Source organism: Capra hircus, chromosome 12, assembly GCF_001704415.2.
Source record: "Capra hircus breed San Clemente chromosome 12, ASM170441v1, whole genome shotgun sequence".
Classification (NCBI taxonomy): domain Eukaryota; kingdom Metazoa; phylum Chordata; class Mammalia; order Artiodactyla; family Bovidae; genus Capra; species Capra hircus.
In genome coordinates this window covers 38,820,213-38,839,050 of record NC_030819.1, presented here as the reverse complement: position 1 = coordinate 38,839,050, position 18,838 = coordinate 38,820,213, and the positions used below count along the sequence as shown (strand labels likewise).

Sequence of the window (18,838 nt, the reverse complement as noted above, 5' to 3'; positions counted from 1 at the left end):
AGTGTAGTTACCACAAGTATCTTTAGAGATTAGGCTCATCACTATTCCAACCCTAGCGTAGTTGTTAAACTCCTCATGAGATCTTATCTTAATGCAGTAAGGGGAAAAAGGTCATATGTCGGGCTTCCCCAGTGATCCAGTGGTTAAGAATCTGCCTTGCAGTGCAAGGGACTCTGGTTTGATTAAGATTCTAAGTGCCACAGAGCAGCTCAGCCTGGGAGGTACAATGCCTGAATCCACGCTCTAGAGGTTGTGAGCTGCGACAACTGAAGCCCTGGTGTTCTGCAACAGAGAAGCCCATACACCGCAGTGAACATTACCTCCCACTCACTGCAACTAGGGAAAGCCTAAGTGCAGCAACAAAACCCCACACAGCCAAAAAGTCTTTTTTAAAAAAGACGATAAAAAGACTCAATTTTTCAAAAGAACATGTATAACTTTAAAAAATATTTCAGTAGTTGTACTGCAGTATGCATCTAATACTTGAATGACATGGGGTGCTGACCCTCTGCACAGTTGAAAATCTGCATAGACCTTCTAGTGAGCCCTCCCTACCTGTGTTTGGACACAGAGTTAAGCAATTCTGTGTTTATGGATTCAACCAACCACAAATCGTGTAGTACTGTAGTATTTATTATTGAAAAATATCGTCGTGTAAGTGGACCTGCACAGTTCAAACCTGTTAGTTATTCAAGGGTCAGCTATAATTTGTTTCCTTTGTATTTCTGCATTATTTTAATTTTTGATTTTAGAAACTTCAGTCTCCAAAGGGATTCACAATTCTCACCAGATTGCCAGTGGAGTCCAGGGCACAGAAGAGTCTCAAAAATTCCTAATTTATATGATTATTAGCAGTACTTCTCAAACTCTAATGTAAATACAAGTCACCTGGGGATCCTGTTAAAGTGAAAACTGACAGAGTAGTTCTGGGTCGGGGCCTGAGACTGTTCATTGTTAGGATGCCTCCCAGCCTGTGCCCCTTCATGGACTGAACTATGAGTAGCTAAGTTTTGGACTGAGTTGTCCAACATAGTGGTCACGGCCACTTGAGGCCATTTAATTAAAATTCATGTTCTCAGTTTTACTAGCCACAGGTGGTTAGTGACTAGCCTAGTGAGTGGTACAGATGTAGAACATTGTCATCATTGCAGAAAGTTCTATTGGACAGTGTTCTTCTAGAGGTTGGAGTAGTCTTAGCCAAGACAGAGAAACAAAAAGCTTTAAGAGAAAAAAGCAAAAAGGAAGCCACAGGCAAAGTTTAATATTTAAAGAACACATTTGGTACAAAAATTGGAATGTAGATGATCCAAAGTTAGTATCAGTACTGCTTAAAGCTCTTAGAAATTAACATGAAAAACACAACCCAATAGAAAAATGGAGAAAGACTATAAATAGATATTTCACAGAAAGTACAGATCCAGATGTCCAGGTGCTCAAACTAACTAGCATTTTGGGAAATATTATACAATTAAAATAACAATGAGAACTCAGGTTGGCAAAAATGGAAAAGGTCTGATATCTATGTAGGTATAAGAGAAAAGATACAAACACTGCTGGTGGAAAAGTGAACTGCTGTAGTCTCTTGGAAAGACATCTGGCAACATCAGTTAAAATGAAAAAGAAGCACTCTTCAGCGCAACAGTCCAGTGGCACTCGAACCTTGTCCCGTGGAGTAAAATACTAACATGTAAGACTGTGCACAGGGAGGTTTCCTGCAGCAGGTGCTGGAAGGGGAAAGGAGGGACAGGAAACAATAAATTCTAGTCAATAAAACAACAAGAAAATGGTTACATAAACAATATACAGTGCACCCTGGAATTTTCTGTAGTCGTTGACAAGGGAGAATTGGAGAATATCAGTTATTTTAGGATTTACCCAAGGAACCTATCTTCCCATTTGTGGTGTTTTCATGAGTATACGAATATGGAGAAGAAGAAGGAAAAATGCATGTTATATAAGGTGAGTCACCTGAGGATGCAGATGGTATATCAAACAGAAGAGAGGGAGGAAAGAGATTAAAAATATGAAATTTCCTTCTCTTTAACTAGTATGTAGGATAGTTCCACAGTATATATCAGTTGCTCAGTTATGTCTGAGCAAGTAAGGATGTATGGTGCAACAACAGGTGACTTATTAATGGTAAAAGAAAGTCACCTTTGCTTTACTAGTAAATTGTCATAGTTATTTTAAATACTTCCACAGTTTAAATGTGCACAAAAAAAATTTATGTAAATAATTCTTAGTGACTCCATGGACTGTAGCCTGCCAGGCTCCTATGTTTATGGAATTTTCCAGGCAAGAATACTGGAGTGGTTTGCCATTTCCTACTACAGGGTATCTTCCCGACCCAGGTATCAAACCCACATATCTTGGGTTTCCTGTATTGGCAGGCAGATTCTTTACCAGTGAACTCCCATGGAAGCCCCAAGTTTTCCCTTTAAAAAAGCTTAAACTTTTGTTTGACCTTATATTTATTGAAAAGATATTGAAAATTATCATGTCATATATTGAAATTTTCATGTTCTTTTTAGCTTACTTTTTATATTCAGTTTTGTCTTCCCACTCCCCCCCCCCCCAACACTTTAAAGAAGAAGTCTAAATTTTTTTGAAAAAGATTGTGTTTCTTGAGGATCTTAACAACAAGTAGTAGTCTCTGGCAGCAAACAGATGGTTGTCTCTTAAAGGAACAGTCTTTAACAATCAAAGATTAATTAGGTTTCTTGTTCTTTTCAATATTTACTTGCTGGGAGTAGGTTATAGGCAATGTGAAACTTGTAAGAGTTCTGAGGAGTGAATTCTCATGTTCTCAGAATAGCTAATTTCATTTCTACTTCTCTTAGCTGCTCTATTTCTCCCCAGGCAAGAGATCACTTCATTTATTGAAGATTTATTTTGACTTGTAGGTTACCATTCTTTTCTCAGTATCTGTGGTGTGAGAGACAAAAGATTTAAATGATGCTTAGAAATTGTATCTAAAGTAATTGCCTTTGGGTTTATGCAGCTGCTAATTGTTTAAAATATGCCTATTTAATTGAATCTTTGAATACATTTTTATTTTTGTGGAAAACATTTATTCAATGTTATCTTGTTATGATTTTTATAATATGTTTTAAGGAATAATTGTAGTAATTATTTTCAAGGAAGGGAATCTAAAGTTAACTATGAATTATGCCTGTGCCATATTTTAACCTGTAAAATTTGCAGTTAAAGTTGTTTTTTTTTTTTTTAACAGCCTGGATTTGGGCAGTAGATAATATTAACTTCCAGTCAGTCGTTTTATAGGTTCCACGGATAGAATCTGTAAAAATCAGGAACTTGAAGTTAAGAAAGGAATGAACTATTTATGAATTCAAGAACCTGAATTCTAGCCCTATCTCTGCTCAGTCTGGAATCCGGGACAAAAACACTTAACCCCTTCAGGCCTTAGTGTTCTTATCTTGGAAATAAGAAGATTCTTATTTCTCGTGTTATCTCGTGTTTCTTTCATCTCTGAAATTCTGTAATTGTGTCCTGCTCAGCTGCTGTTGTTTGGAAATAAAGACTTTATTTAAAGGTCTAATAGTTGATAACTTTGCCAAAACACCATGTAACATAATTTTTTTTTGTTTTTATATCGAACAGCAGAGAAACACATAGAGTGAAAAACAGTGTTTCTTCCATTGCTCTCTGCCCTCTTCCCTTCCGCTGTGACGCTCACGTACATGTCTCCCTTTCCATTCCTAAGACCAGCATCCCTGCAGAACTCCTCCCCAGTTAACGTTTTCTTGGTTGAAGTCTCTTGCTTTACTTTTTTAAAGCTTTAAAAAATTTTTCTTTAATAAAGAAATTATAACTGACATTTTACACAAAGAATACATGGTTAACCACCATCCAGACTAAGAAATGGAAGCTCCTTTCACGCACCTTTTCTCAAAATCTTTGAGAAAATATGGGTTTATATACATTGCATTAATATCATTGTTTGAACTGAGGGGGTTTTTTTTCAGATGATAATTTTCGTTTCAGTTGGAAAATCCATTTATTAATCCTTAATTGTTAAAGTCGCTTTTTCTACATTTTGAGCTTGTTGTCTTAAATGCTAGTGCTGCATAGTCCCTTTATATCAGCGTTAGTTGACTCTGCAGGCATTTCCAGTGTAACTACTGTGTGAGGTTCCTGGGTATAACCAGAGATCCAACAGGACTTCAAGGAGCTTCAGAGTGGGTGTGTAGAAAACCGAGGGTTATAGACAAGGCAAGGAACATGCAGCTACAATAACAGACTTATTTTCAGGCTAGTGGTAGCCTTGTATTATTTCCTATTATGAATAACTTAGGAGATGGAAAAAAATGACATTAAGCCCAGCAATCAAAATCAGTTCCATTCTAGATACAGAGGAGACCTGCAAACTGAAATCTTCTCAGTGACTTGGTTTGTCCTTGATATCCCTGTGCAGTTTTTTGGGTTTTTTTTTTTTTTTTTCCTTTATTGAAAAAGGACACTGAGACTTGGCTGTTAACCAAACCTGTTTACTTTTTATTTAGACATTTTCTGCTAGAAAGAGTTGGTGATTCGAAATTTTGTTTTCTTTTTTACGTTTGAAAAAATTAAGTTTTTTACTTCTTTGAATTCAGTCAATTTAATATCCTGTTTTGCTTCTTCTTTTCCAATTTTTGCTGTTGTTCAGTTGCTCAGTCATGGCCAACTCTTTGCGACCCCATGGACTGCAGCATGCCAGGCTTCCCTGTCCTTCACCATCTCCCGAAACTTGCTCAAACTCATGTCCATTGTGTTGGTGATGCCATCCAACATCTTGCTCTGTCGTCCCCTTCTCTTCCTGCCTTCTAGCTTTCCCAGCATCAGGGTCTTTTCCAAAGAGTCAGCTCTTCGCATCCAGTGGCCAAAGTGTTGAAGCTTCAGCATCAGGTCTTCCAGTGAATATTCAGGACAGATTTCCTTTAGGATTGACTGATTTGATCTCCTTGTAGTCCAAGGTAATCTCAAAGGGACTCTCAAAAGTCTTCTCCAACACCGCAATTCAAAAGCATCAATTCTTTGGTGCCAGCCTTCTTTATGGTCCAACTCTCACATCTGCACGTGACTACTGGAAAAATCATAGCTTTGACTATCTTTAGCCTTAGCCTTAGGAGAAGGCAATGGCAACCCACTCCAGTACTCTTGCCAGGAAAATCCCATGGACGGAGGAGCCTGGTAGGCTGCAGTCCACAGGGTCGCACAGAGTCGGACACGACTGAAGTAACTTAGCAGCAGCAGCAGCCTTAGCCTTAAAGTTTTCTTTCTCTTGTTGGTTTTCTTTCTCTTTTTGGTGTTCTTTCTCTTGTTGGTGTTCTTTCTCTTGTCGGTGTTCTCTGCTTCCTCCCTGTCTTTTTATTGAAACTGCCTGACAGAATCTCAACTCCTGATTTTTCCACCTGAGCACTACTAAAGAAAATCACAGAGGCAGTAACACAGCTATAAGTTTATTGTTACCGACTTTGAATGGGCCCGCATAATTGTGCCGTAATTCAATTTTTTTTCTAGTTTTCTCCTTTCTCACAGCAGTTACTTTAGGCATTCAACACTTCATATCTCTAGCTCTCAGCTTTCCTCCTCTCTCTCTCTCAGCAAATGAGTTGGTGTTTCATTCCACAGAGAAAATGGAAATCTTCAGATGAGAACTGTCAGTTTCTTGCCACAAACCTGTTTACATCTGTACTGTTTCTGTTTTGTTTGTTCCTACTGTTTGTGGTGGCAAGAGGCTTGCTTTCAAAGAATAGAAAATTATATGCCTCCAGAAACCAAGAGATGATATAAAATCTGTGAACCAGTAGGGTAAGAAGTGGTTCTGTGGCTTGCTGGGAATTGATAGGAGCTACCTGAAGACATCCAAATGCGTTTTAAATACTCTTGTCAGCTGGAGCAAAGCCTGCCTTGATGAGCATGCCTGCTGGGCTGAAGACTAGTCTTCACAGAGAAAATGGAGCCTTCTCAGGGGCTTTACCCCCCAACCCTCACCATGCCTGTTTTCTCCAGTATCAGTACCTCTTTTTCTATTCTTTCATATCCATATTTAGACATTCTCAAGGTATCCCATTCTTGGAACCTTTCATGTATCCCTATTTTCTTGTCTAACTACTCTACTTTCTCTACTTTTAAACTGAAGAGAGAATTGCCTTCTGCTCTGGTGTTTGACAGATTTCAGTTGGAGTCTTTACCATACTGTTCGTGAGCTCTGAGGTTCTTATCCTCTCCAAGCCTACTTTCTTCAACCATAAAAATGAGATGAGGATAATATTAATAATATGCCCGGTCATAGAGTTAAATATTAAATGAAAGAATGTAGGTTTACTATTAATGGCGCCAAAAAGGTCATATTGAGTCCTTTGCTTACATACATTTGCTTTAGCCCCTGGCAGTCTGTCTTCTGTTCCCATCCCTGAAGCCCTAATGTGTTGTTTGTGGGTTTTGTCCCCAGTAGTCATTGATAGCCCTGACAGCCTCGCCTCCTTAAAGCAGTTGTTTGGTTGTCCCTGCCGCACACCCCAGGCTCACACTCTGCTTCTGTGAATATTCCCTCGGGTTCCTTCGACTCTGTCCTTCCCTCACCCTTTAAATGTTTATCTTCCTCAGCATTCTGTCTCGGCCTTTGTGCAGTTGAGCTATCAGTTTGGCTAGAATCTCTCTGGTAGCCAAAGCAAAGAAAGAGCATTGCTATGATATTAATGTATAGTTCATGGTCGTTTACTATGTGTTAGGCATTTTTATAAGCGCTTTACATGTGTCCCTTGATATAATCTGCACAGCAGCTCCGTGGGCCAATGAGGTAGATAAGAGCATTGACGTCCTGAGAGGTAAACCCCCTCCAAGAGCTGCTGCAGGTAATTTAGTTCTAGGCAGGTGAATTCTGGAGATCTCTGTCCTAATCATAACACTATACGTTCTCCCCCAAAACAGATGATTAGTAATGCTTAGAAAGGTAAGAACCGGAAACTACAGCATCTTCTGGGACATAGATCTGAAATGGTATGTGTGGTGATTCTTTGGGGGAGATGAGAGTCTCCTCAGCTTTGATGTGCTAATAAATAACTCTTAGTAACATTTCATCCCCATGGAGAACGTCAGTGCAGAATAGTATTACCAACACAGAACACACCCAGTATCATTTTTCCGTGATTGCATTTTTCATATAGCCATCTGATAGAAATTTGGAGCTAACGTTTCACAGTCAGGCCTAATAGTTTAAAAGGGACATAAACACTGTCTTAGTCATCTTTGTATCTACAGTATCTAGCCCAGGACCAGTCACTTAGAAATAGTTGAGTCAGTCTGTGACCTGCATGTGACCGCACTGAGCTCGTCAGCTCCTTAAAAAAGAATGACTTGGGACAGGATGTATTTCACGTGACAGATTCTGGGGGTAGAGCTGATGATCACTTGCAAGATCTGCTGAGTTCAGTCAGAAGAAGTAGAAACTCCATCCCTATGTCCTGCTTCTCCTCCCCATTTCCATATTCATGTTTTTCTTCATTAATTTATTGTATTTATTTCATTCTTACTGTATACCAAGTCCTGTATAAAGTAATGGAGATCCAATGGCGAACAAGATAAAGTCCCTGCCCTTAAGATGTTTACACTCTGGTGTGAAAAAACTAATTTGATAATACACTAAGATCAGTACTCTAAAGGGAGTATTGATAGTATTCAGCTCTTCAGGCAGTGAGAACAGGTTAGAGGAAGCAGTGTGTTCGGAGAACCTCAGATCTTTATTAAGGTGAACTGTGAATGTGAGAAATGGTGAGAAATGAGGCTCGTAGGAAGCAGGGCCAAGTGTGCATTTAAGGCTTGTACTTCTGCTCCTCTTCCACATGTCTGCAATCCCTTTCTACTCGTTTGATGAGTACGAGGAAGCTCAATGTAGAAATGTGTTCCAGGCACTACAAAACTCCTTTTTTGCTGAATACCACAACTGAAACTGCATGGTTAATCTTTTCAGTAACTATTTTTCATTGTGAATGTTTGATATTCATGTGGCTCTTTGCCTGTCATTGTGAACTCTTCAAGAACAGGGGCAGTGTTTCATTCATTTCTGTGTCTTTAGCATCTAATAGTAACTCAATAAATGTTGAAAATGTCATTAGCATTTGTAGTCATTTTATGTGTTATGCTATTCACCAAAGCATAGTTGTCCTATTTTTCTATGAAAAACAGAGTTCAATTTTTTTTAATATAAATTTATTTATTTTAATTGGAGGTTGATTGCTTTACAATATTGTATTGGTTCAAGTTTTAAACAAATGAACTTATAGACTACTCAGTGAGTTTAAGATTACCGGCCTTTGAGTAAGGAAAAATTACTAAATAGAAAAATTGAGAATTTTTTAAAATTACAAAGATACAGTTCAACAAAAGCATTCAATACAGAATTTGGTCAAATATGTTTAGTTTGAATGGTTTGTTACTGTTTTTGACCTATAGACTTATGAGGAAGATCGCAGAAACTACTCTGAGCTTCAAATTAGATGTCAACGTTTGGCCTTAGAATTAGCAGACACAAAACAGTTAATTCAGCAAGGTGACTACCGTCAAGAGAACTATGATAAAGTTAAGAGGTAAGTAGTTAAGATGTCTGTGTTACTTGTTCTCTTTTTTAGCATGCATCAGAGTCACTTGAATTCTTACCATCAACATCATTAATGCTACTTTATAGCTCTCTTTTTTTCTGTTTCCATAGTTTTTTCTTTTCTAAAATGTCATATAGTTGGAACCATGCCACACAGAACCTTTTCAGATTGGCTTCTTTGACTTAGTTATATACATTTAAGTTTCCTCCATATCTCTTCATGGCTTGATAGATCATTTGAATAATGAATAGTATTCTATTGAATAGTACTCATTGAATAATAATATTCCATTTAATGATGAATAATATTCCACTATCAAGATGTACCACAGTTTACTTATTCATTCACCTGCTGAGGGACATCTTAGTTGCTTCCAGGTTTTGGCAGTTAGGAATAAGGCTGCTATACAAATTCATGTGCCAATTTTTATATGGACATAAATTTTCAACTCCTCTGGGTAAATACCAAAGAGTGTAAACATACTCATATGGTAAGAGTATGTTTAATTTTGTAAGAAACCAGCCAAGTGTCTGTCCCAAAGTATCTGTACCATTTTGCATTTTCACCAGCAGTGAGTGAGAGTTCCTGTTGCTCCACACCCTTGCCGGTATTCATTATCAGTGTTCTGGATTTTACATTCTAATAGGTGTGTGCTCATATCTCATTGCTTTAATTTGCATTTCTCTGATGACAGGTGCTATGGAACATCTTTTCATGTACTTAGTTACCATCTGTATATCTCCTTTGGTGAGGTGTCTGTTAAAGTCTTTGGCTTATATTTTAATTGGGTTGTTTGTTTTCTTACTGTAAGTTTTAAGAGTTCTTTGTATATTTTGGATAATAGTCCTTTATCAGATACATCTTTGGCAAATATTTTCTCCCAGTCTTGCCATGTCTTCTTATTCTCTTGACATATACCTTATTCTTTATTGTATAAAAGCATGTAGTTTTGGCAGCTTGGTGAGTTTAGATTGTCTTTTTATATCAGTTGTTTTTATTTTATTTAGAAGTTGCTTTTGCCTTTTTAAATGTGATAGGAACCCAGGGAAATCCTATGTGTATAAATATTTTTGAACTCTTACTTGACTATTTTTATTTTATGGAGTGAGTTTAAGTACTTTGCAGTTTTATCTAAAGTGTTTTCAGCTATTTCTTTTCAACAAAAGGCACATACACTTTCAAAAAAATGGTACTTTCTGAGGATATGTTTCCCATTGTGTTGCTGCTGAACAGCTATAGCATATAATTTTCCTTTTGTTGGAATAGACTAATGAACCACTACTTAGCTATATGCCCTTAGGAAATCTCTAATTATTCTGAACTTAAGTTTTGTCATTTGTGAGGTGGTGCTAATACAATAACTACACTGTATAAATTTAGAAGATTGAATAATTTTTATGAAAGTATATATGTGTGCATATATACACATATATAGAGATTATTGTAATTGTTCACTGCTGTGTCTACTTGTACCTAAAACAATTCTTAAATCATTGTAGTCACTCAGTGAGTGAGTGTTAAATGAAGGAATGCTTTATAAACTGTAAAACACCGTAAGTAAATTTGCAAGGATTTGGGAATATGACGTTGGTACTCCTACTCCCGGCATGACTGGCATGCAGTGTGTGTTACTATGTATGTATTTTTATATCAAAATGTAGTGATTATTAGAGCTTGAAATCCATGACAGCTATACGATTGGGTTCTCAAATAGAGCTAGATTTCAAAAGAATCATTGCAAAATGAAGTAGATTGTGATGATAAGATGATACTTTGAGTTGGTGTTTTGATGATCTCTCAGGGCTTCCCTTGTGGCTCAGCTTGTGAAGAATCCGGCTGCAGTGTGGGAGACCTGGGTTCAATCTGTGGGTTGGGAAGATCTCCTGGAGAAGGGAAAGGCTACCCACTCCAGTATTCAGGCTGGAGAATTCCATGGACTGTACTGTCTGTGGGGCCACAAAGAGTCAGGCACGACTGAACAACTTTCACTTTCTGCCACTATAAATCTATAGCAACAATAGGTAAAATATGAAAGGAGAAAACTAAAAGGCATACTCATCAAAATAATCCAGAGTGGCCATGAAAGGATGGGTAAATGAACCAAGATGAGCCATGAGTTGATAGTTCTTTATGGTGAGTGATGAAAGCAGGGAGTGGGGTGGGGAGGTGTCTCATTTTATCATCTTCATATACATATATATATATATATATATATATGTTTTCTACAATGAGAATCTAAGAAATAAAACTATAATAAACATCATCATGTGCTAGAAATGGAACAAGAAAACAACCAGGCAAGGGTGGCTCAAGCTGAGAATCCTTTGGTTTACTCAGTAGAACGAATGGAGTTTTAAAAATTGGTCTGATCACAAAAATATAAACTGGGAGAAAAAATCACTTTAATGTCCTTGATAAATTCTCACAAATGTACAGAAGAGAACAGGTATATTGTAATTAGCTGCATCATTATTAGAAAGAATTCAAATGCTTTTTGACAGCAGCATGGAGAGCAGGTTATATTAAGAAAAAGAAAATAGATTATAATTTATTTCTATAATGTAATTCTGTGTAACAATTAAAATAATTAAATTAGATCTGAATGTATATATTTGCTCGCTCAATCGCTTCATTTGTGTGCAACTCTCTGCAACCCCATGAACTGTAACCCACCAGGCTCTTCTGTCCATGGGATTCTTCAGGCAAGAATACTGGAGTGGGTTGCCATTTCCTTCTCCAGGAGATCTTCCCAACCCAGGGATCAAACCCACATCTCTTTATATCTCCTGCATTGGCAGGCGGGTTCTTTACCACTGGCGCCACCTGGGAAGCCCCTAGTGTATACATGGATGAGTCAAACACATTTAATTTTAAGAAGCAAAATGCATATGCCCATCTTTCTTTTTTACACTAAAAAATCATAGCAAAAGTCATTACCTTGTGAGAATAAAAACATTGTATGTAAAGACATAAAACAGTTAACATGAACCAGAGTGTTAATACTGATAGTCATCTTTAGTTAGTAGGTTTATGGGTGATTGTTATTTTTTAACTTGTGCTTTGCTCAAGTATAAATATGCTATTTTGTTAAGCAGAAGAAATCTTAGAAGTCATCTTTCTGAATGAGTTATTGAAAATCTAATGAAAAGAAAAACAATTTTTAATAGCTCTCCCGTGGAAACACCAGGAGAGTAGCTGAAATAAAGGGCAAAGAAACTGATTCTGACTATAGAAGAAAAGTTAAGAAATAGTAAATCTGTTTCTCTGCTCATTTTTTAAGATACCTGTTTGTAGGTTTGGTCCAATTCTTAGTTTTGCTGTGTTGGGGAAAGAGCTCATCTAAGAATGGAAATTAGAATCTCTGGGTAATCATGAACAATTTGTGAATGAAGCTGTCACAAGAATGCCTGCCTGTGTATCAGCAACACAATCTGAGTAATGAGTGAAGGGCTTTTGAGCCTAACAACTGAAAGCCTAGAGCCATGTTTAAATTCTTTAAAAGTTTTGACTTCCAGATTAGATTGAAGATGATTAGTGAAAAGACACCAGAGTATACCTTTAAAAGTTTTATTGTTTACTTTTGTCAGTGTAGCTTACATATTTATTTTTTACAGATAATAAATTTATATTCATCTGAGCAAGATCTCAAACAGAGTCTCCTAAATTTGAAAAGCAGATACTTTATTGTTCACAGAATGACACTGAAGTATCCCTGTTCAGTTTCCTGAAATATAATCAACCCTTTTAAAATGCTTGTTATAAAAAGAGATATAGAATTTACATATGTACTTGATTTCTAGTTTAATAAAAGAAAATGTATTTGAATTTTATAGTGAGCGTGATGCACTTGAACAGGAAGCAACTGACTTAAGGAGAAAATATGAAGTACTTGAAGCCTCTCACATAACTCAAGCTAAAGAAAGAAGTGAATTATCGAAAGAGGTAAGCTTATAGAGTCACTTGTTTGTTTGTTTGTTTTTCATATTCATTTGTTTGGGTGCACTGGGTCTTCACTGAGGCACGCAGGGTCTTTATTGTGTCATGGTCTTGTGAGATCTTTGTTCCGTTGCATGTGGAGTCTTAGTTCCCTGACCAGGGATTGACCCTACATCCCTGCATTGCAGGGTGGATTCTTTAACCACTGGACCACCAGGGAAGTCCCGAGTCACTTGTTTTTTATTGTACAGTGATTGTGGACATAGCCCAGGGCAAGAATTGTGAGAGGGAAATTGTTTCTTTTTTGATGTAGTTGCTGGAAAGAAGGGACTTTTTAGTTCCTGTTTGGATGGAAATTTTCATGATAAGAATTAGCCTCTTTATGTGTTGAGCACAAGCACAAATGAAAGAAATAATTCAGTAAACCTTGAAAAGTAAGATGACATTGCTCTGGACACTCTGTCTCTGCCTGTGTATAGGTAGCCACCTTACAGCAGACTGTTACTTTACTGCAAAAGGATAAAGAATATCTCAACCGCCAAAACATGGAGCTTAGTGTTCGCTGTGCCCACGAAGAGGATCGTCTTGAAAGACTTCAAGCTCAACTTGAAGAAACTAAAAAGGCTAGAGAAGAGATGTATGAAAAATACGTAACATCCAGGCAAGATTTACATGATTTTCCATATAAATAGATGTAAATCAAACCATCTTCTTTGAGGGAACTCCTGGCTTTGGGGACAAATAAGGTTTATAGGATAATGTTAAGATAATTGTTTTTGTTTCTTCACAAGATACTCATATTCTAACTGATTTTTTTCTGAAGACATTTTGTTTTTTCCAAAAGCCTTTTTTTTTAGGTAGGGATATCTACACTGTTACTGTTTTTATTAATTTTTTTAAATGATATAATCTTTTTAGCTCCCAGTGACTTAAATCTCTATATAAGTGTTTTAAGAAAGTATTTATATACTTTTATATATTTAATGTTAGTTGCTCAGTCATGTCCAACTCTTTGTAGCCCCATGGACTGTAGACTGCCAGGCTCCTTTGTCCATGGGATTTCTCAGCAAGAATCCAGGAGTAGGTTGCCATTTCCTACTCCAGGGGATCTTCCTGACCCAGAGATAGAACCCAGGACTCCTGCATTGCGGACAGATTCTTTACCATCTGAGACACCATATGTTTATATGCCTCATATATATCTCTTCAGAAGGTATTTATTTTATCAGCATTTTTGTGAGCATTTCAAAAACTAAAATTCTGAATTTTATCCTTTAAGACTTCATATATTCGTAACATTTTTCTCAGCTTGTGGTATTTTTCATCAGTTTGTGCTTCTGCTAATACCCTATGTAATGCTTTGTGACTTTGCTAAGAGATCACAGTGGCTGTGGTTGTTGTGCTTAGAAGGAAAGTTTTTGTCAAGAGTCCACGAGGGTCTTTTTTTTTAATAAGATTGTCCCCTAATATGCACCACATCAGATTATTATTTCTAAATGAAGTGTATTCCACAATGCATTGGTTTAAAAGTCTTTGGCCATATGCATTAAAAACTATTAGTAAAATATTTTTGAAGATGAATAATTACCCAACATGAACTAACATTTTTTATAGTAATTAAGCTTTTGGGGCAATATGTTTAAAAGGAAATCTTAGATGGAACTACTTTGAAATAGTATTTTTAGGAATTATAAAACTTTATATCTAATACTGTTTTTTTAAGGAACATTGTATGTAGAGCATATTTGATGTAAGGTATTAAAATCTTACATGAAGGGCAATCACCTATTTCTTTTACCAAAAAAAAATATAATAATAATGGATATTCCTTTTGACTCCTTTCAGAGACCGTTATAAAACAGAATATGAAAACAAACTACGTGATGAACTGGAACAGATCAAATTGAAAACTAATCAAGAAATCGATCAACTCCGAAGTGCCTCTAGGGAAATGTATGAACGGGAAAACAGGTAAAAAAAGAAAAGTAGGACATTTCTGTGATATTTTATTGGCGTTTGAAGCTTATAGTTTTATTGAAATTAAACTTTAGTTCACAATGTAATGTCTTTTTTAATATGTTAGAGAAAGTTTGTCATAAATCTAAATCTAAGTATAATGGAATATTAAAGTTCTCAGGCCTTTGATAACTAGCTTACAACAGGGTTTGTCAGACATTAGGCCTCTTTATTCTGTTATTCCTATTATCTTTTTATTACCCTATTAACTTGTCCTTTTGCCTTTATGTTAGTTCCAGATTAAGGACAGAAATGAAAAGGAAATTAGAACTAAGAGATACTAGTTCTTCCTATAACATGCCAGTGATTTCTCCAGGAAATTTCAAAGACTGGAATAATAATAAGAAATGTTTGGGAATGCATGTAAGAATTAAAGATTTTTAAATTAAAAAAATTTAAAAAATTTTAAAAAATTTTAAAAAAAGAAATTAAAAAAAAAAAAGAAATATTGCTTATGCCTTGTTTAGCTGCTGGACCTAAAAGAAATCATATTTTTAGATAATCTTAAAGAAGGATAGGTTTTTTTCATGTAGTTACTTTTAGATCAGAATATATCAGGTTTCCTTAGTGATTAGCAGTATTAAGGGAAAAATAAATGCTACTTATTTCAATAGCAGTTATTTTTATATACTATCATGATTCATATGGCTTTTCAAAGTTGACATCTAGAGGGAAATTTATTTGGAAATTAACTTAATTGTCATACTAGTTTATTAACACTGACTTGAATGTATTTGATCTTTGCCAATAAGCAAGTCTTTAAATCAGACTGTGGTTGATATTAGAGAAGTTTACACTTGAACTCTCAGAACAATAAATTTATTTATTTAGCAAATATTTACTAACCATGTACTGATACATGTCATGAGCCATAGATACATAGGCTTTGCCTTCACAAAGCCGGCAGTCTAATGGAGAAATAAAGGAACAGTGAGCAAAAGTATGATGATATTAGAGCAAACGGCAGGATACTCAGAATGAGACCACATAGACTCAAGGTGTATCTAACTGAGCCCTGGGAGGAATTGGGGAAGGCTGCATAGAGGAAGAAATGCGTATGCTAACATCTGCATGGTGACTAAGAATAAGACTGTCAGTTATGGAAGGGAAGGAAATTAGGGGCACTAATGCATACCCTGGAGACAAGTCAAAATGAAGTTTTTGGAACAAACTGCAAATAATTCAGTATGGTTAGCCCACAGAGTGAGAAGCAGTGAGTTGTAAGAAATGAAGCAGAAGAGGGAAATGGGTCCTAATTATGCATTTGAGCCATTGTCTAACATCGTAAACAGTTAAAAGATTTTGAGACTATGCATGATATGATCTGACTTTATATAAAAATCCATTCTGTGATGTGGAGGAAGACTGAGGGTGTATAAAGCTGTAGACAAAGAGGCCTCTTTTAGAGATTGCTTCCCTTACCAAGGTGGGAAGTAATGATGGAACTACAGTAGTAGCAGCAGAGATGGGGAGGGTTGGGCCAGACTGGGAAAAATGCTCAGGAGGTAGCACTAAGCTAACTGGATAGACAGGAGGATTCGGTGACTAGATTGGACTGGGGAGTGAGAAGGATGTCACTAGGTTCTTGATTGGGCAACTGTGGGGACAGTGAGGCAGTCTTTAAAGCATCAGAAAAATACATGGCTTTACCTGAAAAACATGACAAATTTAGTTTAGTTTCATTAAGTGTCTGTGACATGCGTAAATAGAAAAATTGACTGTATACGGTCTAAATCTTAAAAGACCCAGAAAGTGAAAGTGAAGTTGCTCAGTCATGTCTGACTCTTCGAGACCCCATGGACTATATATATCCTACCAGGCTCCTCTGTCCATGGAATTTTCCAGGCAAGAGTACTGGAGTGGGTTGCCATTTCCTTCTCCAGGGGATCTTCCCGATGCAGGGATTGAACCCAGGTCTCCCACACTGCAGGCAGACGCTTTACCCTCTGAGCCACCAGGGAAGCCACTTGTGGCATAGGTAATGCTGCTGCTGGTAAGTCGCATCAGTCGTGTCCGACTCTGTGCGACCCCATAGACGGCAGCCCACCAGGCTCCCCCGTCCCTGGGATTCTCCAGGCAAGAACACTGGAGTGGGGTGCCATTTCCTTCTCCAATGCATGAAAGTGAAAAGTGAAAATGAAGTCGCACAGTCGTGTCCGGCTCTTAGTGACCCCATGGACTGCAGCCTACCAGGCTCCTCCATCCATGGGATTTTCCAGGCAAGAGTACTGGAGTGGGGTGCCATTGCCTTCTCCGATAAGTAATGCTACTGTTCTCTTTTACAAATAAGTGCTTTTAGTCCTGTGACTCAGTTCTGTTATGGATTTTATAAAGCTTTTATTGGTCAACGTAAAAATCTTAAAATTTATGGGATTGTTTCTATGATAAACATGCATGATTACTTCCAAATAGTGCACATACCCACATAAACCTTAGTATGTAGTCATTTTGAGAATGTACTGATTTTTTAGTTTTTGTTGTTGTTATTGTTATTGGTGGCAGTGATTTTTTTTTCTAAAGTCCTTTAAAATACAGCTCATGTATTTGCAATTTGTATTTACAAATTACAAATGTAATTTACAAATTGTATGTACAAATTTACATGTATTTACAAATTGGTGTAAACTAGTCCCTCCTCTCTAAAATGATTGGTAGCAGTAGGTTGGGAAACAGATGATGGAACCATTTCTGGAAGCAGGGAAATTGAGCAGGTTTCCTTTTCCCCTATGTTCTGACTCCATAGCCACATCAAAGTGGATGCCACCTAGTCAGGGAGTTCCTGGGTTTGGGGCTATGACCCTAGAAACTCCAGCCAGCCACCAGGATGAGTGCATGATAGTGAATCTAGGGTGGATGGTTGCCACCAGGTGGAGCCAGACTGCAGCCTGGGCCCCCAGCCAGCTGTGATACAGACTCACCTGTATCATTTTATTAACCTCACAATAATCTAATCCTGTGTTTTATGTGGCTGAATTCTTTTGAATCCCAGTTTCCTCATTCTGGTGGCAGGATTTAACTGTAGTTAGAGCTTACATCCCACTTGTCTTTCACAAAGTAAAAATAAATTGTAAATTATTTCCTTTGAAACTTAAAATAATTAAGGAAAGGGTTTTAGTGTTCCTTGTTATGAAACATGAGATCCAGAAAACACAAGAGTACTCATTTAGGTGTTTTTGTGCCTGAGCAAATTGATTACTTGCTCTGGACTTAGATGTTTATGTTGATTACTTGTACTTCATCAAAGTGTGCTGTTACAATATGAATTAAAATGGGAAAAGTACTTACACTTGCATAAATGTACTTAGTCTCCTTGTCTCTTGGGCAATAAGCATTTTTAGGAGAAAGTTAAGTAAGATTAGAGAAATATGATTTGCTTTTAGTTTGTTTTCTGTGCAGTGGGGGATATTATAAGAGAGTGCCTTTTTAAAGACTTAAATATAAATCATGACACCGTAAAACCCCTTCAAGAGAAATATGCAAAATATTCTCTAACATATGTCATAGCAATCAGTCTCTCAAGTCAATAGACATAAAAGCAAAAATAAACAAATGGACCTAATCAAACATGTAAACTTGTGCATAACGAAGGAAACCATAAACAAAATGAAAAAAATGGCATATAGAATGGGAGGAAATATTTGCATACAATATAACAAAGGCTTCATTTCCGAAATATACAAATAGTTCATATAACCCAATAACAAAAAAGCAAACAACCCAATCAAATAATGAGCAGAAGACCTAAATAGATATTTATCCAAAGAAGACACACAGATGGCCAATAGACACATGAAAAGATGCTCAACATGTCTAATCATTAGAGAAATGCAAATCAGAACTACAGTGAAGTGTCACTTCACACCAGTCAGAATGCTGCTGCTGCTGTTAAGTCGCTTCAGTCGTGTCTGACTCTGTGTGACCCCATAGATGGCAGCCCACTAGGCTCCACCATCCCTGGGATTCTCCAGGCAAGAACACTGGAGTGGGTTGCCATTGCCTTCTCCAATGCATGAAAGTGAAAAGTGAAAGTGAAGTCACTCAGTCGTATCCAACTCTTCGAGACCCCATGGACTGCAGCCTACCAGGCTCCTCCGTCCCTGGGATTTTTCCAGGCAAGAGTAGTGAAGTGGGGTGCCATTGCCAGTCAGAATGGCCATCATTAAAAAGTCTAAAAATAACAAAAATGATGGAGAGGGTGTGAAGAAAAGGGAACCTTCTACATTGTTGGTGGGAATGTAAATTGGTTGCACCCACTATGGAAAACAGAATGGAGATTCCTTTAAAAT

The 18,838-nt window shown here is 37.1% G+C and overlaps 1 protein-coding gene across 2 annotated transcripts in view; it reads left to right on the top strand.

Moving 5' to 3' along the window:
* The window catches only part of PIBF1 (progesterone immunomodulatory binding factor 1), a 229,464-nt gene that overhangs the window by 40,090 nt on the left and 170,536 nt on the right, over window positions 1-18,838 (top strand). For both annotated transcript variants that reach the window (XM_005687655.3, XM_018056511.1), the window contains 4 exons: window positions 8,455-8,588; window positions 12,434-12,542; window positions 13,016-13,197; window positions 14,382-14,507. In XM_005687655.3, the coding sequence (XP_005687712.1) occupies window positions 8,455-8,588; window positions 12,434-12,542; window positions 13,016-13,197; window positions 14,382-14,507 (551 nt within the window). The remainder of the gene's footprint in view (window positions 1-8,454; window positions 8,589-12,433; window positions 12,543-13,015; window positions 13,198-14,381; window positions 14,508-18,838) is intronic.